Source organism: Mytilus galloprovincialis, chromosome 14 (genome assembly GCF_965363235.1).
Source record: "Mytilus galloprovincialis chromosome 14, xbMytGall1.hap1.1, whole genome shotgun sequence".
NCBI classification, from domain to species: Eukaryota; Metazoa; Mollusca; class Bivalvia; order Mytilida; family Mytilidae; genus Mytilus; species Mytilus galloprovincialis.
Genome location: NC_134851.1, coordinates 67,168,042 through 67,192,219, shown reverse-complemented (window position 1 = coordinate 67,192,219; position 24,178 = coordinate 67,168,042). Strand labels below are relative to the sequence as shown.

Below are 24,178 nucleotides of genomic sequence, written 5' to 3'. Positions count from 1 at the left end.
TTGTGTTATTAACAGTGAACGTACGTTGATGGTTAGTTTTTGTGGCATATATTCTAAATTTATTTTCATTCAACTACACTAACCTCCAGTAACATCAATATCACCATTAGGACTGGATCCTACACCAGCAGCGTTCTCTGCAGTACATACATAGGTACCTTCATCTTGAAAGTCTGCATTGTTTATTGTAAGAGAGGGAACACGTACTGTAGAACCACTGTATTTTCTACCATCTACTACAACAGGTGTCCTTGAATCACCTTGTACTCGATACCACGTGACTTCCTTGACAGGTATACCAGATGTCACTGTACATTCTATTGTCACAGGTCCTCCATAACGTACAGTGCTTCTGTATGGTTTGATATTTACATTAGGTTTCACTACAAGAGAAAGAATGTTGAATCATGAGCTCTTGTTAAATAATGATACCACTTCTTTTAGATATTTTGGGACTCGGTGGCCAAGTGTAAGAATCCAACATTAATAACAAATTACAGACGATTCTGTTGTGAAGTTCAATGGTATATGAAGGACAGGTACAAAAATTGTATAGAGATTACATTACCAAAACCGAAAAGGGTAAAATTAATGATATTCTGTTAAAGTATAAATATATTTCCTTCTGCTGTTGTTTGTTTTATGGTCTGGTTGTTGTCTTTTTGACACATTCCCCATTTCCATTTTGAATTTTGTTCCTTTGATCCCGTATGAGGGCTTGGAAAACAACACTTGGTGTGCATTGTATCAAATCTAACGAATTCTTTCGAGCAGTTGAACCACAAAGTAGACATCCTTGTTATTAAGGTGGTACCTAACACTACAGGGAGATAACTCTGTAAAATCAGCTAAACGTTTTAATTACGTTGTGTTGTTAAGGAAATATTAAGCTTCTCAATGATCAAAATAAGTGTTTGTCAAACTGCTATATAACCAGTGTAATTTTTCTGATATAAACGGTTGGTTCAAATTTTTTTAAATTTTTATATTTTTGTAAAAGGGTCAAAGTAAGTACTTAGTCAAAATTTCAAGAAAATTAAACGAGCCAAATTAATTTTAGTTAAAGTGTTGGGTACCACCTTAACGTCAAGCAATAAGGGTTATGATTAAGTTATCTTATGAAGACAAGGCACTTATTGGAAAAACAATAGCCTCCCGTGGTCAGGCTTCGTATTTGAGATTGTATTGTGTGACACCTTTTTGTTGATTACAGGAAACTGAATGATAAATTGATCAGAGATGCATGTCTGTTCCCTTGAATATAATGCTATTTAGACTCACTAGTCTTGGTCTCGGAGGAGGATAACACTAATGAACTCCTTACCTGGTCTTGGTCTCATTGGAGGTGGATTCTTTGCCACTAAAAGATAAAAACAAAATTACTGTAAACTGCAATTTTAAAATTGGTACATCTAACCGTCGCCTTTAGTTTGGCCATGCAAATACTGATAACTTCTGTTTGTAAATATCAAGTTTAATAAGACAATGTTTTAGTACAAATGCAAATCCTTTAAGGAACAGTCCTCTAAAATGGCTTTGGCTGGTCTTTTTATGTTCATTGATAGAATATACATAATATTATGCCCTGCTCTAATTCGTTTTTTCTCAAAAGTATAAATAAAGTCTACAAAATAGATTAATTTCATTCAAGCCACATAAAGTCTAAAAAATAGATTAATTTCATTCAAGCCACATATAACATGTATAAGAGTGATTGCATGAGAGAAAAACTTTATCCACAAATAACCAAAACAGGATCCTTTCTTAAACCACAATTCTAAATCTTCTACAAAACGGATAAATGAACAGAAAAACAACACAGAAAACAGAGTGCTAAAATACTAAAACATATATACTTTTTAAAACTGTTTCAATTATATGTATTTCATGTACTTACTACCAAGAAGATCAGCATAAATTTGAGGTGGAACTTCAGCCAATTCGCTTTCACTTCTTGTCAAATATTGATAGGTGTTCAAAGGGTGGGAAGAGGTCTCATCCAGCTCCTCACGATCATTAATATTCAATCCCATAACATATAACTGGATTCCGTCTGTCTCTGCCCTCTCTGCCGCTCTCCAAGCATCATTTGTACTCAAACTCTTATCCTGACCAGTTATCAATAATATAAAGTTTCTGGCATAATCACGATCACCTTGGTCAGGTCTGAACATCTGGGTTCTAGCAGTATCTATGGCTTGTGCTGTGTTTGTTATTCCCCCTTTGTATCCGACTTGGTCAACAGCATTCTGGACATCACCACTGGACTGATAGTCCTTCAGATTGAATTGAACATTAGAATCTGTGCTATATCTCAACAAACCAACTCTAAATTCGTCATCGTCGATACTTACTGTATCAGCGAGATTTTTGGTAAATGTTGTCATCCAATCAAAATATTCTTGGGAAACGGAAGAATCAAGTATAACTACCAAATCATAACCAGTTTCCTGTGGTTTGACTGTGGTGGCAACTGCAATAGAAAACATAGTCTTGTGAATCTTAGCATATGAGTCAGAGACAAAAGAGCTAATTTAATGGTGAATTTTAGAATCGGTTGTTTATGGATCTCATCCAATAACCTGAACTAAAAAAAATGATATATGCATATTTACATGGATTTATAATAAAATGTAATAAAGGAAATGTGCTAAAAAGGCACTGAACAGGCACTGAAAACTGACTAATAATTAATTGATGTTAAAATCATATAAATAATTGTCCTTGCCCTTAAAACAATAAAGGTCAGTATAAAATGATGAGAGTTTAACCTAAATAGGCATAAAATACTGTCTTTAAGAATATTCTCCCTTTCTTTAACTAGATCAAAAGACGGTAATACTTTCAATTCAATGAACAGCTTTTACTAGAAACTAGTCTTACTCTTAAAACAACGGAATGGTCAACTGGTCAGGCAACGGTTTTCATATTGATAATAGATTACCTGGACAGAAAGCTTGGAAAACTTGGTCACTTAAAACTGCCAATTCATCAAAGCTTTGTACGTTAAAGCTGTTTTCTGAGGCTGGCTTAGAGGCCATGGCATCCAATTCACGGGTATCTCTTAAACCAATACCAACAGCATAGATATGAATTCCTGCAGCACGAGCTTGCTCTGCCTCAGGAATAGTTCTTCGTGAATTAATATTTGACACACCATCAGTTAATATAATTACAACATTAGGGACACCATCCCGATCCCCATTACGAGAAGTAAACATTTGTGAACGCATTGTTCTCAAACCATCGGCAGTGTTTGTACTTCCATATCTATATGGAATGGCATCAATAGCATTCATTATGTCTTGTGATGTGCTGTAGTCATTCATTTGGAATTCAATATGGACGCCAGTACTGTATGAAACTATTCCAACCTGTATATTACCAGAATCTAAATCTGCATTCTTTAAAAAATCTTTACAGAAATCCTTCATTTTCTGGTAGTTATCATCACCCACACTGGTTGAAGAGTCCAAAATAATAACAATATCAACTTGGGCTTGACCACATGCTGTAAAAACAAATATATACATTCTTAATGTATTGAATATAACATTAAATTACAATTCTGCATGGTGAGTTTGTAAAATATTGGTGGTTCTGGATGGTTTTGGAAATAAGTTTTAAATTACTCTATTAAAGCAAATTTTATAATTTTATGAATGTTACTATCTAATTAGTAAATTAGACTATGTACCAGATTTTTTATCACAATAGCAACACGACGGGTGCCACATGTGGAGCAGGATCTGCTTATCCTTCCGGAGCACCTGAGATCACCCCTAGTTTCTGGTTTGGTTCGTGTTGCTTTTTTCTTTAGTTGTGTCATGTGTACTATGTTTGTCTTTCAGTATTTTTCTTTTTTTTTATCCATGGCCTTGTCAATTTGTTTTTGATTTATGACTTTGATTGTCTCTCTGGTATCTTTCGTCCCTCTTTTACTATGTAAGGGATTTGTCCAGTAAAATACTTTTGCATACTTAAAATACTAAATCAAAATAAACAATAAATTTATATTAAAGATAGATGTAGACATATTTTTTCAATCAGTTTAATTGAAGTCTGGAGCTGGCATGTCAGTTAACTGCTAGTAGTCTGATGTTATTTATGTATTATTGTCATTTTGTTTATTTTCTTTGGTTACATCTTCTGACATCAGACTCGGACTTCTCTTGAACTGAATTTTAATGTGCGTATTGTTATGCGTGTACTTTTCCGCATTGGCTAGAGGTATAGGGGGAAGGTTGGGATCTCACAAACATGTTTAACCCCGCCGCATTTTCGCGCCTGTCCCTAGTCAGGAGCCTCTGGCCTTTGTTAGTCTTGTATTATTTTAACTTTTAGTTTCTTGTGTACAATTTGGAGTTTAGTATTGCGTTCATTATCACTGAACTAGTATATATTTGATTAGGGCCAGCTGAAGGACGCCTTTGGGTGGGGGAATTTTTCCTTGCATTGAAGACCTGTTGGTGACCTTCTGCTGTTGTCTGCTCTATGGTCGGGTTGTTGTCTCTTTGGCACATTCCCCATTTCCATTCTCAATTTTATTGATTGCTAATTTTACTAAAACTCACGCTTATCAGTTGTTGGAAGAGTGATTGGTACTGAAAAATAACACAAATAACCTGTATAAACTTTTACTAAACATTAACGAAAGACAAATGTATTGCATTAGACTCTTTAGATTATTCAAGACTGCAAATAATTGAAATTAAAATCCATTCTCCTCACATTTATTTTTATTATTCATGAATATATGAATGGTCCATTCAAACTCTCATGGCAAAACAATGGCATTATTGTATAGGATATCGAACAAAAAGGAAGAAAAGAATCTATCACTTTGACAAAAAAATAATGATACTTTCTATTTTTCCTTAAGAAGATGTTCTGTGTACATATATTTCATGTTTTGTGATAATAGAAGAATTCTATTACAAATGTATGGATTTTGCAATGATAAATATTTAAGATTTCTTAATTTAGAGCATAATTATCTTTTATTTATTTGCTCGACAATAAATTAATGCATGAACTTACAAAGAACTCTGAGAGACGTCTGTTGACTTTGTCCAGTTCCAACAGGGTTATCAGCAAAACATTGATACATTCCTGTATCTGAGGTGTCCAGATTCCTGATAGTAAGAGATGGCGAGCTGGGAGACGCACGCGAGAAACGTGAGGATCTTGTGTCCACATCAACCATTTCTCCTCGGTCCTCCCTTCTCCAGTAGACTGTGGTTTCAGGTGGATTTGCCACAACTTCACATTCAAGAGTTGCCTCTGTACCCAAATCACCTGTGTATTCTCTCTTTGGAACTGTCACAGCGGGAACAGCTATATAATAAAATGTATAGGTGAAATATCACATTCTATTTATTTATCACTTATAAGGATGACAACTCAACACAGCATGATTACAAATAATAGGCAAAATATGCTTATGAACCTTAATGCAATGAAAAGCTTTATTCAAAAGATTTAAACATACTATACACTTGACTAGAAATATAATGTACAGAGAGCACAAGGTTATTATAATGCTTGAGAAATTATGGATTTTAACTCCTGAGATGAATTGATTTATTTCACTTTTCCATCCCTAATGTTAATTCCTACAATTCCTAAAAGTGAATCCTGAACACAATTTACAGCAAAATGCGCTGGGTGTGTAGATCAAAGAAAAAATCTTTGGTTAGATAGCTAAACCGGGTATAAGTTATGTATACTGCTCTCCACTAATAGTAAACTAGTCCCATATAAAACCAATATATCTGTCCGTATGACTACACCACTCCGACAGAAAGGTAGTATACCTCCTCCAATTTTGATTTCATGGTTCAGCTAGTAAGCATCCAAACCATATATATTATCTTTACCTACACAATCAAGGCATTTTGTTGTATAACTTTAAAACCTTTATTAATTGTTTCCATAAATATAAAGATGTTGTTTTGAAGATTGTTATTTCAAACGGAATAGCACATCCTCAATTTTCCTCATATGTTAATCGTCCCGAAAATTTAGAAACGATCCTGGAAAACTTATCGATCCTTTAAACAAACTTATTCTAAAAGGTTACCAATTCAACACTGATTTTTATAGTTCGTTCTTATGTTGTACTGCTATACCACTGTCCCAGCTTACGGGAGGGTTGGGATCCTGCTCACATATTTAAAACCGCCACATTCTGTATGTATGTGTCTGTCCAAAGTCTGTAATTCAGTGGTTGTCGTTTGTTTATGGGTTACATATTATTTGTTTGTCGTTTAATTTGTGTACATAAAGAAGGCCGTTAGTTTTCTCGTTTAAATTGTTTTACGTTTTCATTTCGGGGCCTTTCGTAGCTGACTATGTGGTATGGGCTTTGCTCATTGTTGAAGGCTGTATAGTTGTTAATTTCTGTGTCATTTTGGTCTCTTGTGGGGAGTTGTCACATTGGCAATCCTACCTCATCTTTTTTCATATTCTTTATTAAAATTATGTCTTAAAACTGTAATCTGACAATTTGGAACTCTAAATTTAATGTATTGTTATGTTGCTATACTTGTATTTCTATTTTTTAACTACACTTACCTCCAGTAACATCAATATCCCCATTAGGACTAGATCCAACACCAGCAGCGTTCTCTGCAGTACACACATATGTACCTTCATCTTGAAAGTCTGCATTGTTTATTGTAAGAGAGGGAACACGTACTGTAGAACCACTGTATTTTCTACCATCTACTACAACAGGTGTCCTTGAATCACCTTGGACTCGATACCATGTGACTTCCTTGACAGGTATACCAGATTTCACTGTACAGTCTATTGTCACAGGTCCTCCATAACGTACAGTGCTTATGTATGGTTTAATATCTACATCAGGTTTCACTACAATGGAAAACATGTTGAACCGTGAGCTGTTGTTTATTAAAGATGCCCTTCAAGTTTTTGATAAACAGTTAATACACAAAAAATGTAACAATAATTCACAATGACAAAAAAAAAAATCAGGTCCCCTTTATTAACGCCAGCAATTAGTGACAAAATTAATTTAAAGTATGAAACAAGACATTTATTTGACCAACAATAGACTCTGGTTGTCAGGCTTCGTATTTAAAAGGATCTTGTATGACACATGTGTGTTGATTACAGGTAATTGAATGCTAATTTGATCAAAGATGCATATCTTATCCCTTGAATAAAATGCCATTTAGACTCATTTTGGTCTCATTGAAAATAGGTTTATTTTTATAAGCTATGAAGCTCGATTTGTTTTTTGAAGAAAATAACCCTAATAAGCGTCTTACCTGGTCTTCGTCTCATTGGAGGTGGATTCTTTGCCACTAAAAAAAACAACATTTTGTTAACTGCAATTATTTAATCTACCATTAGGCTTTGGTTCAGCCATGCAAATACTCATAACTTCTGTTTGGAAATATCCAGTTCATTAATGATGTCATTTAAGTACAGATACAAATCTCTTAAGCAACAGTCATGTAAATTAGGTTTGGTTGGTCTTTTCCTGTGCATTAATATGATATACATAATATATGTCCACTGTTCTGATTTTGTTTTGTTTTTTCTCAAAAGTATTGATAAAGTCTGGTAAATAGATAAATATCATTCAAGACACATATAACATGCATAAGATAAATTGCATGAAAAACTAAGTTTACCCCAAAATAACCAAAAACTGGTTCCTTTCTTTAACCATAACTACAAATTTGCTACAGATTGGACTATTGAACAGAAGCACTTCACAGCAAACATAATACTTAAATACTAAAGATATACATACTTTTTAAAACTGGTTTAAATATATGTATTACATGTACTTACTTCCAAGAAGATCAGCGTAAATCTGCGGAGGAACTTCAGCAAGTTCACTCTCACTCCTTGTTAAATACTGATAGGTGTTCAAAGGATGAGAAGAGGTTTCATCCAGTTCCTCACGATCATTAATATTCAATCCCATAACATATAACTGGATTCCGTCTGTCTCTGCCCTCTCTGCCGCTCGCCAAGCATCATTTGTACTCAAACTCTTATCCTGACCAGTTATCAACAATATAAAGTTTCTGGCATAGTCACGATCACCCTGGTCAGGTCTGAACATCTGGGTTCTAGCAGTATCTATGGCTTGTGCTGTGTTTGTTATTCCCCCTTTGTATCCGACCTGGTCAACAGCATTCTGGACATCCCCACTGGACTGATAGTCCTTCAGGTTGAATTGAACATTTGAATCTGTGCTATATCTCAACAAACCAACTCTAAATTCATCATCGTCGATACTAACTGTATCCGCAAGATTTTTAGTAAATGTTGTCATCCAATCAAAATATTCTTGGGAAACGGAAGAATCAAGAATAACAACCAAATCATAACCGGTGTCCTGTGGTTTCACTGTTGTGGCAACTGCAATAGAGAAAAACTAGTCTTTTGATTCTGAACATTTGAGGCATAAAATGTGCAATTTGAATTTGTTGACTCAGTTGTTATGCATCTCAACCAATTGCCTGAACTCAAAATTGATATATATTTATATGCATATTTACAAGGAGTAATGTTATAAGGGAAATGCGATGAAAAGGCAATTAACACTGACTAACAATAAATTAATGTTAAAATCGTATAAATATTTGTCCTTTCCCTTTAAAACAATCAAATGCAGTATAAAATGATGAAGTTTTAAACTAATTAGCGATATAAATCGTTTTTAAGGTTATTCTCCTTTTCTTTAACAAGAAAACAAGAAGCTGATGCTTTTAAATTTAACGGGGTGCTTTTAAAAGATACTAGTCTAACCAAAACCACCAGGTTGGTCAACTGGTCAAGCAACTGTTTTCATATTGATCATAGATTACCTGGACAGAAAGCTTGGAAAACTTGGTCACTCAAAACTGCCAATTCATCAAAGCTTTGTACATTGAAGCTGTTTTCTGAGGCTGGTTCAGAGGCCATGGCATCCAATTCACGGGTATCTCTTAAACCAATACCAACAGCATAGATATGAATTCCTGCAGCACGAGCTTGCTCTGCCTCAGGAATGGTTCTTCGTGAATTTATATTTGACACGCCATCAGTTAATATAATTACAACATTAGGCACACCATCACGATCCCCATTACGAGAAGTAAACATTTGTGAACGCATTGTTCTCAAACCATCGGCAGTGTTTGTACTTCCATATCTATATGGAATGGCATCGATAGCATCCATTATGTCTTGTGATGTGCTGTAGTCATTCATTTGGAATTCAATATGGACGCTTGTACTGTATGAAACTATTCCAACCTGTATATTACCAGAATCTAAATCTGCATTCTTTAAGAAATCTTTACAGAAATCCTTCATTTTCTGGTAGTTGGCATCACCAACACTGGTTGAAGAGTCCAAAATAATAACAATATCAACTTGGGCTTGACCACATGCTGTAAAAACAAAAATGAGCATTCTTAATGTATTGAATGTACAATAGATTATCCAAAATCTAAATCAAAGAATATCTTATAAATTTAGTGATTAGACACGTGGTGATTATATCAGAAAAATAACTTTAAGAATTATAGGAAATACTAAATTACAATATTGCATGGTGAGTCTATATAATATTGGTGGTTCTGGCGGTTTTTGGACAGAAGTGTTGAATTACTCCATCGAAGCAAATTTTATAAATGGTTCATCTGAATGTTACAAGTTAAAGGGATTCTTCAAGTAAAATATTTTTGCATACTTAAAATACTAAATCAACATAAACAATAAATTTATATTACAGATAGATGTATGGATGGCTAATTTTACTAATACTTACGCTTATCAGTTGTTGGAAGAGTGATTGGTACTGAAAAATTACAAAAATGAAATTTATAAATCTTTTTTTAAAATCATTTACGCAAGACAAATGTATTGCAATAGACTATAGATTATTCAAGACCACAAATAATTGAAATTAGAAATCCATTCTCCTCACATTTATTTTTATTATTCATGAATAGATGAATGGTCCCTTTAAACTCTCATGGTAGAATGATAGAATTATCGTGTAAACTTTGACAACACAATAACGATACATAAAATTGAGAATAGCAATGGCACGGTGGGTATGGTTGTCCTGCGAGAGAACGTTCTGTGCTGGTGATTCGGTCCTGACGGGTACTGGTGCTCAATGAAAAAATGTAAACAAAGACGAAAATGATGATTTTTGACGTTTTCACTCATAAAAAATGGAAAAAAACAGTTGAGATTTTTCAATTTTGTTTCTTATGGGTTCATATGTAAACCAATAAAAAGTTGACCCTCTAAACTGTTTCAGTAAGCGTAACACAAAAATGCTCATTTTCAGAAAATCTAGAACTGAAAAATAAAACAAAAATGCTCATAGAGTCCGCTTTCTATACCGCAATCCACACGACAAAACTATTTTGTGAAAAAACATTGCAATTTATTAAAATTTAGCATTTTCTCAATTTATTCATGTCCTGATACTGTGCTGGTGGGTCCTGATACGGTGCTGGTGATTTTGGATAAGAAGTTGGTCATATTTGAAACAAATGTTACAAAATCAATAAAATTGGGCAGATAATTGTTGTCAATAGGATCTATGACTCCTATTTTAGCTCTTGTGCATCCATTTGGCTGTTTAATATGTGTTTTCAAATGATCGTAACTTGTATTACATAATTACACAAAAAGGGCAACATCTTTTGTCCAATATCAGATAACAATATATAGTATCTAAAATAAGAATAGTTTTATTAAGATATTAAATGCCCCTTACATTGATGCTTCAACAATGATCAAAGCCCATGCCGCATAGACATGTTTGTTAGCGCTCCGCATACCCCTCCCCACTTCCACCCAACCAACCCTCCTCATTTCCTCCTTCATTGTTACAGTGGTGTACCAACACAACAATTTATCACATAAAATAATAACACAAAGACACATTGAGGTACTGAAAGCTAGTTCAAACCCGCATTTTCAACTAATAGATAAACCATGTTCTCAAATACAAAAATTCCAATCGTGTCGATTAAAAAAGTCTCAAGACTTAAGTTCGCATTTTAATGTTTGATGAAGCAGAACTTTAAAAGTGTTCAGTGAATCTTGTGCTCACAACAGTTATTGTCATAATTATGTTTACATAAGACTTATAAAGGAATTAAGTAGGTACCAAGAAATATTTTACAGTTCAATTTAATGATAATGAATGGAAGGAAATGGTACGGAAGTTTACATAGGACAAAAAGAAATTGATAGTATTTTTTGGCGAAAGACTTAAACGCTTCTTTGCATTATATAGTACAGCTCTTCTATAAAAGCATGCAAAAAAAAAACTTTGATTGACTTGCTTGCTATGTTTGCTTGGATGTTTTCACAATAGGTAGGCGGAGTTTCAATACATACTGGGATTTGATTGGACAAATACAAACTGACAGGAATTGAAGTTAATGTTTATTGTCCAAACAAATTCTAGTATATAGTAAACAGACTACTTACCTGTCGTTTACAAACATCCAAACAATCATAGCAAGCAATTTGATCAATGGTGTGCTTTGCATATATTTATAGAAGAGCTGTTAATTCTAAAAAAAAATTCTTGTTGTCGTAGATAGTTAAATTCTCAACAAAATCTCAATAAATTTGTTGGAACGAATAAAGGTTTTAAATCAAATTTTCGTGGACTTTTTAGCTTCCACCCTGACGAGGCATGTTAGCTGTTCGTATGCTGTTGCACCTGACGCACGGAAACTTTGACATTTCCATCTTCTTTTCTGAAATATTTTTCCCAGCTCATACTTGACAAGATTGTTATCCTAGTAAAAGGTGTAACCAATGAATTGAACACAAGTTAAAAATTCCACAATACTATATAATTCATTTTATGTGTCAATTTGTTCGAAAAAAGTCGAAAAGAAGAGAGTTTTTTTAATGTCATGATTATCTGTCGCTTTCTAGATCTATGCTTAGCATTTATTTCAGATGACATGGACTCCTCACCCTGGTGACCCTGCTGCCTTTCATAACTTTATCCGTATACATATATTGATAGATAAACAAAAGGCTGCAACTGTATGGTATTTTTGTATTTAAAATGAGAATATTTGTGGTGAATGGAAACTGTGAGGGTCAAAATCTTAAATTGCTTATAAATGTTGCTGGACCCAGTTTCGTTATCTGATCTGAATTTTCTGAAATGTGCAAGGTAGATAGACATTGGCCTTTTGATTTTTTTACTCGGTAAGTTTTGCCCTAATTGCTTGAACTTTTGCAATATTAAAGCCGATTTCAATGAGTGTGTAGACAAAGGGAATATCTTTGGTTATCTTGCTTGCTGAACGGAAATACATTGTTAGGTTATGTAAACTACTCTACTTTAAGAGTAGACTAGTCCGACAAATGACACATCTTTCTGTCTGTAGGACCAGGCTACTTCAAAAGGAGGGTAGTATACCTTACCTAACAATGACTTCACGGTTTAGCTAACAAGCAAGCTAACCAAAGATATTACCTTTGCCTACATACTCAATGGAATCGGCTGTAACTAAAAACTCGAATACATTTTAACAGACAGTGGTCATGTTTGTTGATGAATATTGTTTTTCCTAGATTCACTCTTGAAAAATCATTTAGTAACATTTGGTCAAGTAATTTCAGAAATAGATCTTTTTGTAATTGCGGACGCCAAGACAATACATGAACCTCACACAACCGCTCGACAAAGGTGAGCTTATATATGATCTTGTAGCGATTCGGGTTGATAACCAGTTGAAATTAAGCCAGTTTTGTGTGTGTGTAGATTTGTATTGTTTTAAACTGTTATGACCTTTTAAAGTTAAATGTAGGTGTTTAATCTAAGAATTTCTTTTTTAAACTTATATACTTGTTTATACTCAATTGGTAGTATGAAGCTACGAGATATTTTAATTGAAGGCATAATTAACAAAGCAAACGGTAGTTTCAAATACTTTTAAATAGATCTTTAAGGATAATGTACCCTTGTGTTGATCCCATGCTAAACATAACAAAAATCTCTGTACAAAGGTTATCTCGTCTTCATTCTCTGACATATTCTAGTCTGTCCTTTCATAAAATAGTGATTTTTTTAGTGTTATATCGAAAAATACCTGATAACCGTTAAGACAAAAAAATTATGTTGAAAAAATCTTACAGATACAGCAAATGATTCTTAATAGCTATAAGATACATTTTTCTTTTCAAATACAACTTTTAAATCTCACGGGAAACTATTCCAAGCTTAAAACTTTCACTGTAACCTCGCTCTAACTTATCCCCCATCCCCCCCCAAAAAAAAACCAACAAACAAACCCGCAATACTATTGTCATTCTTATAGTCAGCACTAAATTGTTCCCAAACAAATGTGTTTTAAGCTGCTAAAGACATATGATTCAAACGCTCAGAAAGTCCTTTGTTCTATATTTTTGCTCTCCATTTTTATGCAAAACCTTTTACATTTTTATTTTATGGGTTACTGTTGAAGGTCGTACGATGACGTATGATTGTTAACACATACTTCCTTTGGTTTCTTATGGAAATTTGTCCATTGACAACAAACATACCACATCATCTACTTTATATAAGTATTGTATAAATTACAACGTATTTTGGTGATCTTGCTAAATGATCGTAATCCCGAAAATCGTAAACATATTTTCTTATCTTAAAAGGGGGCAAGAAGGGTTCCATTAACAGACCAATAAATAAGATTACAGTTAATTTTAAAAAAAAATTAACAAAATAGGGGATTTTTTCTCTCATAATAACAGTAAACAGATTCACAACAATGTCAATTTCAAGAAAGCAGACAACAATTAATTTGTCAATAACAGTACAGCATCAATGATCTTGAATATATGCCACTTTTAACTAAAATATAAAGACACAGAACCAGGACATAGGAGCACAGAACCAGGACCGTTTTTCTTATCACCAGCACAGCGTCAGGACAATTCCGTTTAACGAACTTTCACGACTTTTGCAATATAATATTGTCGTAATATACTTTGCATGGTACTTATGACGCATCAGAGAAAAATTAAGCAACAAAACAGTCGTTTTATTGTCGTTCTGATACAATGTAAACAAACCCACCAGCACAGAATCAGGACCCACCAGCACCTGACAGGACCAAATCACCAGCACAGAACGTTCTCTCGCAGGACAACCATACCCACCGTGAATTGGGAATGTGTGAAAGCGACAACAACCCGACCGTAGCCGAAGGCCACCAATGGGTCTTCAATGTAGCGAGAAACTCCCGCACGCGGAGGCGTCCATCAGCTTGCTCCTAAACAAATATGTATACTAGTTCAGTGATAACGGATAATGTCTGCTTTTCCATAAGAAGATGTTCAGAGTACTCATATTTCATATTTTGTGATAAATGAAGTAGTAGTAATTACAAATGTATGGATTTTTCAATAGTCAAGTTTCAGATTTCTTCTTGATCTAAAAGACTTCTGATTTTTTTTACTTGTCCGAAAATGAATTACTGCATGAACTTACAAAGTACTCTTAGAGACGTCTGTTGACTTTGTCCAGTTCCAACAGGATTATCAGCAAAACATTGATACATTCCTGTATCTGAGGTGTCCAGATTTCTGATAGTCAGAGATGGCGAGCTGGGAGACGCACGAGAGAAACGTGAGGATCTTGTGTCCACATCAACCATTTCTCCTCGGTCCTCCCTTCTCCAGTAGACGGTGGTTTCAGGTGGATTTGCCACAACATCACATTCCAGAGTTACCTCTGTACCCAAATCACCAGTGTATTCTCTCTTTGGAACTGTCACAGCGGGAACAGCTATATAATAAAATAAATAGGTGAAATATAAAATTATATTTATTTATCGCTTATAAGGATGACAACTCATCACAACATGATTACAAATGTTAGGCAAAACATACTTATGAACCTTAATGCAATGAAAAGCTTTATTCAAAAAGATTTAAACATACTATACACATGACTAGAAATAGTATGTCTAATTTACAGAGAGCACGAGGCTTTTAAAATCTTTGAGAACTTTAGGACTTTAACTCCTGAGATGAACTAATTTATATAACTTTTCCAGCTCTAAGGTTAATTCCAACAATACCTTAGAAGTTTAATCATGAACACGATTTAAGGCAAAATGCATTGCGTGTGAAGGTAAAACAAAATATCTTTGGTTAGCTTGCTATCTAGCTACACCGTTAAGTCATTATTAAGTAAGGTATACTACCCTCCATTAATAGTATATCTGTCCGTATGACTACATCACTCCGAAAGAAGGGAAGTATACCTTACCTGATTTCAAGGTTCAACTAGCAAGTACCCTAACCAAATATATTTCCTTTACCTACACACTCAATGCATTTTGCTGTAAAACTTTGTTAATAAAAATTAGGTCTTAAAACTTTAAACTGACAATTTGGACATCTAGAGATAATGTATTGTTATGTTGATATATTTGTATTTCCATTTTTGAACTAAACTAACCTCCAGTAACATCAATATCCCCATTAGGACTAGATCCAACACCAGCAGCGTTCTCCGCAGTACACACATAAGTACCTTCATCTTGAAAGTCTGCATTGTTTATTGTAAGTGAGGGTACACGTACTGTAGAACCACTGTATTTTCTACCATCTACTACAACAGGTGTCCTTGAATCACCTTGGACTCGATACCATGTGACTTCCTTGACAGGTATACCTGATTTCACTGTACATTCTATTGTTACAGGTCCTCCATAACGTACAGTGCTTCTGTATGGTTTAATATTTACATCAGGTTTCACTACAAGAGAAAGAATGTTGAATCATTAGCTCTTGTTTAATAATGATACCACCTTTTTAGATATTTGGGGACTCGGAAGCCAAGTGGTGTAAGAAGTTCTACTACTGTATCATCAGCCAGTCATAGTCATCACTGAGGTTGTGAGTTCGAACCACGCTCATGCAGATGCATATGCATTCAAATCCAATCTAAATTGACTAGGAGTGTAATTTTTCCTATCTAATGTGTTATTCTCCTGTCACCTCAGCTCCCTCCACCATTGACCTCCATGAAATAGCCAAAAAACAATGCTTAAAATGGCTTTTAAACATCAAAAATCAACAACCCGTCTTTATGTATTTAGTGAACAGTTTATAAGCAAAAGTTTGTAACAATAATTTACAATGGTAAAACCAGGTGAACTAAATTGGTCCTTAGAAAACAAGAAGGTTTTTTTAACTTAAAAATAATCAAATAACTGATGAATTTGAAATTTCATCACACTGTATAGCATGCTTTCATTCAACATTAATAACAAATTACAAAAGATTCTGTTGTGAAGTTCAAGAGTATATGAAGGACAGGTACAAAAATGGTGGAGAGAATACATTACCAAAAGCGAAAAGGACAAAATTAATGATATTCTGATGAAAGATGACTTCCTTTGATCCTATATGAGGATTTGGATAAACAACATTTGATATGCAGTGTATCAAACCTAAAGAAGTCATTCTAGAAGTTGAACCACAAAGTAAAAATCCTCTTCATTAACGTCAAGCAATTAGTGATAGAATTAAGTTACCTTATGAAGACAAGACACTTATTGGAAAAAAAATAGCCTCCCGTGGTCAGGCATCGTATTTGAGATTGTCTTGTGTGACACCTGTGCGTTGATTACAGGAAACTGAATGATAAATTTATCAGAGATGCATGTCTGTTTCCTTGAATATAATGCTATTTAGACTCACTAGTCTTAGTCTCGGAGGAGGATAACACTAATGAACTCCTTACCTGGTCTTGGTCTCATTGGAGGTGGGTTCTTGGCCACTAAAAGATAAAAACAAAATTTCTGTAATCTGCATTTTTAAATGGGTACATCTAACCTTCGCCTTTAGTTCAGCCATGCAAATACTGAAAACTTCTGTCTGTAAATGTCAAGTTTAATAAGATGGTATTTTAGTACAAATGCAAATCCTTAAGCAACAGTCATCTTTTCATGTGCATTTATAGAATATACATAATATTATGCCCTGCTCTGATTTTTTTTTAAATCAAAAGAATTAATGAAGTCTGGAAAATAGAGTCATTGCATTCTAACCACATATAACATGTATTAGAGTAATTATATGAGAGAAAAACTTTTCCCAACAATAACCCAAACTGGACCTTTTCTTAAACCATAATTCCAAATCTGCTACAGATAGGACGAATGAACAGAAAAATAATACAGAAAACATGGTGCCAAAATACTTTAAAATATATTCTTTTTAAAACTGTTTCAAATATATGTATTTCATGTACTTACTACCAAGAAGATCAGCATAAATTTGAGGTGGAACTTCAGCCAGTTCCCTCTCACTTCTTGTTAAATATTGATAGGTGTTCAAAGGATGAGAAGAGGTTTCATCCAGTTCCTCGCGATCATTAATATTTAATCCCATAACATATAACTGGATTCCGTCTGTCTCTGCCCTCTCTGCCGCTCGCCAAGCATCATTTGTACTCAAACTCTTATCCTGACCAGTTATCAACAATATAAAGTTTCTGGCATAGTCACGATCACCCTGGTCAGGTCTGAACATCTGGGTTCTAGCCGTATCTATGGCTTGTGCTGTGTTTGTTATTCCCCCTTTGTATCTGACCTGGTCAACTGCATTCTGGACATCACCACTGGACTGATAGTCCTTCAGATTGAATTGAACATTAGAATCTGTGCTATATCTCAACAAACCAACTCTAAATTCGTCATCGTCGATACTAACTGTATCCGCAAGATTTTTAGTAAATGTTGTCATCCAATCAAAATATTCTTGGGAAACGGAAGAATCAAGAATAACAACCAAATCATAACCGGTGTCCTGTGGTTTTACTGTTGTGGCAACTGCAATAGAGAAAAACTAGTCTTTTGATTCTGAACATTTGAGGCATAAAATGTGCAATTGGAATTTGTTGACTCAGTTGTTATGCATCTCAACCAATTGCCTGAACTCAAAATTGATATATAATTATATGCATATTTACAAGGAGTAATGTTATAAGGGAAATGCGATGAAAAGGCAATTAACACTGACTAACAATAAATTGATGTTAAAATCGTATAAATATTTGTCCTTTCCCTTTAAAACAATAAAATGCAGTATAAAATGATGAAGTTTTAAACTAATTAGCGATATAAATCGTTTTTAAGATTATTCTCCTTTTCTTTAACAAGAAAACAAGAAGCTGATGCTTTTAAATTTAACGAGGTGCTTTTACAAGATACTAGTCTAACCAAAACCACCAGGTTGGTCAACTGGTCAAGCAACTGTTTTCATATTGATCATAGATTACCTGGACAGAAAGCTTGGAAAACTTGGTCACTCAAAACTGCCAATTCATCAAAGCTTTGTACATTGAAGCTGTTTTCTGAGGCTGGTTCAGAGGCCATGGCATCCAATTCACGGGTATCTCTTAAACCAATACCAACAGCATAGATATGAATTCCTGCAGCACGAGCTTGCTCTGCCTCAGGAATGGTTCTTCGTGAATTTATATTTGACACGCCATCAGTTAATATAATTACAACGTTAGGCACACCATCACGATCCCCATTACGAGAAGTAAACATTTGTGAACGCATTGTTCTCAAACCATCGGCAGTGTTTGTACTTCCATATCTATATGGAATGGCATCAATAGCATCCATTATGTCTTGTGATGTGCTGTAGTCATTCATTTGGAATTCAATATGGACGCTTGTACTGTATGAAACTATTCCAACCTGTATATTACCAGAATCTAAATCTGCATTCTTTAAGAAATCTTTACAGAAATCCTTCATTTTCTGGTAGTTGGCATCACCAACACTGGTTGAAGAGTCCAAAATAATAACAATATCAACTTGGGCTTGACCACATGCTGTAAAAACAAAAATGAACATTCTTAATGTATTGAATGTACAATAGATTATCCAAAATCTAAATCAAAGAATATCTTATAAATTTAGTGATTAGACACGTGGTGATGATATTAGAAAAATAACTTTAAGAATTATAGGAAATACTTAATTACAATATTGCATGGTGAGTCTATATAATATTGGTGGTTCTGACGGTTTTTGGACAGAAGTGTTGAATTACTCCATCGAAGCAAATTTTATAAATGGTTCATATGAATGTTACAAGTTAAAGGGATTCTTCAAGTATAATATTTTTGCATACTTAAAATACTAAATCAACATAAACAATAAATTTATATTACAGATAGATGTATGGATGGCTAATTTTACTAATACTTACGCTTATCAGTTGTTGGAAGAGTGATTGGTACTGAAAAATTACAAAAATGAAATTTATAAATCTTTTTTTAAAATCATTTACGCAAGACAAATGTATTGCAATAGACAATAGATTATTCAAGACCACAAATAATTGAAATTAGAAATCCATTCTCCTCACATTTATTTTTATTATTCATAAATAGATGAATTGTCCCTTTAAACTCTCATGGTAAAATGATAGCATTATCGTGTAAACTTTGACAACACAATAACGATACATAAAATTGAGAATGGCAATGGCACGGTGGGTATGGTTGTCCTGCGAGAGAACGTTCTGTGCTGGTGATTCGGTCCTGACGGGTGCTGGTGAACAATGAAAAAATGTAAACAAAGACGAAAATGATGATTTTTGACGTTTTCACTCATAAAAAATGGAAAAAAACAGTTGAGATTTTTCAATTTTGTTTCTTATGGGTTCATATGTAAACCAATAAAAAGTTGACCCTCTAAACTGTTTCAGTAAGCGTAACACAAAAATGCTCATTTTCAGAAAATCTAGAACTGAAAAAATAAAACAAAAATGCTCATAGAGTCCGCTTTCTATTCTGCAATCCACACGACAAAACTATTTTGTGAAAAAACATTGCAATTTATTAAAATTTAGCATTTTCTCAATTTATTCATGTGCTGGTGGGTCCTGATACGGTGCTGGTGATTTTGGATAAGAAGTTGGTCATTTTTGAAACAAATGTTACAAAATCAATAAAATTGGGCAGATAATTGTTGTCAATAGGATCTATGACTCCTATTTTAGCTCTTGTGCATCCATTTGGCTGTTTAATATGTGTTTTCAAATGATCGTAACTTGTATTACATTATTACATAAAAGGGCAACATCTTTTGTCCAATATCAGATAACAATATATAGTATCTAAAATAAGAATAGTTTGATTAAGATATTAAATGCCCATTACATTGATGCTTCAACAATGATCAAAGCCCATGCCGCATAGACATGTTTGTTAGCGCTCCGCATACCCTCCCCACTTCCACCCAACCAACCCTCCTCATTTCCTCCTTCATTGTTACAGTGGTGTACCAACACAACAATTTATCACATAAAATAATAACACAAAGACACATTGAGGTACTGAAAGCTAGTTCAAAGCCGCATTTTCAACTAATAGATAAACCATGTTCTCATATACAAAAATTCTAATCGTGTCGATTAAAAAAGTCTCAAGACTTAAGTTCGCATTTTAATGTTTGATGAAGCAGAACTTTAAAAGTGTGCAGTGAATCTTGTGCTCACAACAGTTATTGTCATAATAATGTTTACATAAGACTTATAAAGGAATTAAGTAGGTACCAAGAAATATTTTACAGTTCAATTTAATGATCATGAATGGAAGGAAATGGTACGGAAGTTTACATAGGACAAAAAGAAATTGATAGTATTTTTTGGCGAAAGACTTAAACGCTTCTTTGCATTATATAGTACAGCTCTTCTATAAAAGCATGCAAAAAAAACTTTGATTGACTTGCTTGCTATGTTTGCTTGGATGTTTTCACAATAGGTAGGCGGAGTTTCAATACATACTGGGATTTGATTGGACAAATACAAACTGACAGGAATTGAAGTTAATGTTTATTGTCCAAACAAATTCTAGTATATAGTAAACAGACTACTTACCTGTCGTTTACCAACATCCAAACAATCATAGCAAGCAATTTGATCAATGGTGTGCTTTGCATATATTTATAGAAGAGCTGTTAATTCTAAAAAAAGAATTCTTGTTGTCGTAGATGGTTAAATTCTCAACAAAATCTCAATAAATTTTTGGAACGAATAAAGGTTTTAAATCAAATTTTCGTGGACTTTTTAGCTTCCACCCTGACGAGGCATGTTAGCTGTTCGTATGCTGTTGCACCTGACGCACGGAAACTTTGACATTTCCATCTTCTTTTCTGAAATATTTTTCCCAGCTCATACTTGACAAGATTGTTATCCTAGTAAAAGGTGTAACCAATGAATTGAACACAAGTTAAAAATTCCAAAATACTATATAATTCATTTTAGATAGATAAACAAAAGGCTGCAACTGCATGGTATTTTTGTATTTAAAATGAGAATATTTGTGGTGAATGGAAACTGTGAGGGTCAAAATCTTAAATTGCTTATAAATGTTGCTAGACCCAGTTTCGTTATCTGATCTGAATTTTCTGAAATGTGCAAGGTAGATAGACATTGGCCTTTTGATTTTTTTTACTCGGTAAGATTTGCCCTAATTGCTTGAACTTTTGCAATATTAAAGCCGATTTCAATGAGTGTGTAGACAAAGGGAATATCTTTGGTTATCTTGCTTGCTGAACGGAAATACATTGTTAGGTTATGTAAACTACTCTACTTTAAGAGTAGACTAGTCCGACAAATGACACATCTTTCTGTCTGTAGGACCAGGCTACTTCGAAAGAAGGGTAGTATACCTTACCTAACAATGACTTCATGGTTTAGCTAACAAGCAAGCTAACCAAAGATATTACCTTTGCCTACATACTCAATGGAATCGGCTGTAACTAAAAACTCGAATACATTTTAACAGACAGTGGTCATGTTTGTTGATGAATATTGTTTTTCCTAGATTCACTCTTGAAAAATCATTTAGTAATATTTGGTCAAGTAATTTCAGAAAAGATCTTTTGTGTAATTGCGGACGCCAAGACAATACATGAACCTCACACAACCCCTCGACAAAGGTGAGCTTATATATGATCTTGTAGCGATTCGGGTTGATAACCAGTTGAAATTAAGCCAGTTTTGTGTGTGTGTAGATTTGTATTGTTTTAAACTGTTATGACCTTTTAAAGTTAAATGTAGGTGTTTAATCTAAGAATTTCTTTTTTAAACTTATATTCTTGTTTTATACTCAATTGGTAGTATGAAGCTACGAGATATTTTAATTGAAGGCATACTTAACAAAGCAAACGGTAGTTTCAAATACTTTTAAATAGATCTGTAAGGATAATGTACCCTTGTGTTGATCCCATGCTAAACATAACAAAAATCTCTGTACAAAGGTTATCTCGTCTTCATTCTCTGACATATTTTAGTCTGTCCTTTCATAAAATAGTGATTTTTTTAGTGTTATATCGAAAAATACCTGATAACCGTTAAGACAAAAAAATTATGTTGAAAAAATCTTACAGATACAGCAAATGATTCTTAATAGCTATAAGATACATTTTTCTTTTCAAATACATCTTTTAAATCTTACGGGAAACTATTCCAAGCTTAAAACTTTCACTGTAACCTCGCTCTAACTTATCCCCCATCCCCCCCCCCCAAAAAAAAAACCAAACAAACAAACCCGCAATACTATTGTCATTCTTATAGTCAGCACTAAATTGTTCCCAAACAAATGTGTTTTAAGCTGCTAAAGACATATGATTCAAACGCTCAGAAAGTCCTTTGTTCTATATTTTTGCTCTCCATTTTTATGCAAAACCTTTTACATTTTTATTTTATGGGTTACTGTTGAAGGTCGTACGATGACGTATGATTGTTAACACATACTTCCTTTGGTTTCTTATGGAAATTTGTCCATTGACAACAAACATACCACATCATCTACTTTATATAAGAATTGTATAAATTACAACGTATTTTGGTGATCTTACAAAATGATCGTAATCCCGAAAATCGTAAACATATTTTCTTATCTTAAAAGGGGGCAAGAAGGGTTCCATTAACAGGCCAATAAATAAGATTACAGTTAATTTTTAAAAAAAATTAAAAAAATAGGGGATTTTTTCTCTCATAATAACAGTAAACAGATTCACAACAATGTCAATTTCAAGAAAGCAGACAACAGTTAATTAGTCAATAACAGTACAGCATCAATGATCTTGAATATATGCCACTTTTAACTAAAATATAAAGACACAGAACCAGGACATAGGAGCACAGAACCAGGACCGTTTTTCTTATCACCAGCACAGCGTCAGGACAATTCCGTTTAACGAACTTTCACGACTTTTACAATATAATATTGTCGTAATATACTTTGCATGGTACTTATGACGCATCAGAGAAAAATTAAGCAACATAACAGTCGTTTTATTGTCGTTCTGATACGATGTAAACAAACCTACCAGCACAGAATCAGGACCCACCAGCACCTGACAGGACCAAATCACCAGCACAGAACGTTCTCTCGCAGGACAACCATACCTACCGTGAATGGGGAATGTGTCAAAGCGACAACAACCCGACCGTAGCCGAAGGCCACCAATGGGTCTTCAATGTAGCGAGAAACTCTCGCACGCGGAGGCGTCCATCAGCTTGCCCCTAAACAAATATGTATACTAGTTCAGTGATAACGGATAATGTCTGCTTTTCCATAAGAAGATGTTCAGAGTACTCATATTTCATATTTTGTGATAAATGAAATAGTAGTAATTACAAATGTATGGATTTTTCAATAGTCAAGTTTCAGATTTCTTCTTGATCTAAAAGACTTGTGATTTTTTTTTTACTTGTCCGGAAATGAATTACTGCATGAACTTACAAAGTACTCTTAGAGACGTCTGTTGACTTTGTCCAGTTCCAACAGGATTATCAGCAAAACATTGATACATTCCTGTATCTGAGGTGTCCAGATTTCTGATAGTCAGAGATGGCGAGCTGGGAGACGCACGAGAGAAACGTGAGGATCTGGTGTCCACATCCACCATTTCTCCTCGGTCCTCCCTTCTCCAATAGACGGTGGTTTCAGGTGGATTTGCCACAATATCACATTCAAGAGTTACTACTGTACCCAAATCACCAGTATATTCTCTCTTTGGAACTGTCACAGCGGGAACAGCTATATAATAAAATGAATATGTGAAATATCAAATTCTATTTATTTATCGCTTATAAGGATGACATC

At 34.1% G+C, this 24,178-nt stretch overlaps 2 protein-coding genes across 3 annotated transcripts in view; both read right to left on the bottom strand.

The window, feature by feature from the left end:
* Positions 1 to 16,810, bottom strand: part of LOC143058204 (uncharacterized) — a 73,819-nt gene extending 57,009 nt beyond the window's left edge. For both annotated transcript variants that reach the window (XM_076231668.1, XM_076231669.1), the window contains exons 1-14: positions 16,781 to 16,810; positions 15,491 to 15,790; positions 14,516 to 14,812; positions 9,800 to 9,829; positions 8,853 to 9,419; positions 7,828 to 8,403; positions 7,296 to 7,331; positions 6,577 to 6,876; positions 5,041 to 5,337; positions 4,575 to 4,604; positions 2,945 to 3,511; positions 1,898 to 2,473; positions 1,325 to 1,360; positions 84 to 383 (exon numbers count right to left, since the gene is read on the bottom strand). In XM_076231668.1, the coding sequence (XP_076087783.1) occupies positions 84 to 383; positions 1,325 to 1,360; positions 1,898 to 2,473; positions 2,945 to 3,511; positions 4,575 to 4,604; positions 5,041 to 5,337; positions 6,577 to 6,876; positions 7,296 to 7,331; positions 7,828 to 8,403; positions 8,853 to 9,419; positions 9,800 to 9,829; positions 14,516 to 14,812; positions 15,491 to 15,790; positions 16,781 to 16,796 (3,928 nt within the window). In that variant the 5' untranslated portion in view covers positions 16,797 to 16,810. The remainder of the gene's footprint in view (positions 1 to 83; positions 384 to 1,324; positions 1,361 to 1,897; positions 2,474 to 2,944; positions 3,512 to 4,574; positions 4,605 to 5,040; positions 5,338 to 6,576; positions 6,877 to 7,295; positions 7,332 to 7,827; positions 8,404 to 8,852; positions 9,420 to 9,799; positions 9,830 to 14,515; positions 14,813 to 15,490; positions 15,791 to 16,780) is intronic.
* A 446-nt stretch (positions 16,811 to 17,256) lies between these two features.
* Positions 17,257 to 24,178, bottom strand: part of LOC143058155 (collagen alpha-3(VI) chain-like) — an 88,053-nt gene continuing 81,131 nt past the window's right edge. The window contains exons 28-31 of the mRNA XM_076231618.1: positions 23,816 to 24,112; positions 19,267 to 19,296; positions 18,320 to 18,886; positions 17,257 to 17,870 (exon numbers count right to left, since the gene is read on the bottom strand). Coding sequence (XP_076087733.1) covers positions 17,257 to 17,870; positions 18,320 to 18,886; positions 19,267 to 19,296; positions 23,816 to 24,112 — 1,508 coding nt within the window. The remainder of the gene's footprint in view (positions 17,871 to 18,319; positions 18,887 to 19,266; positions 19,297 to 23,815; positions 24,113 to 24,178) is intronic.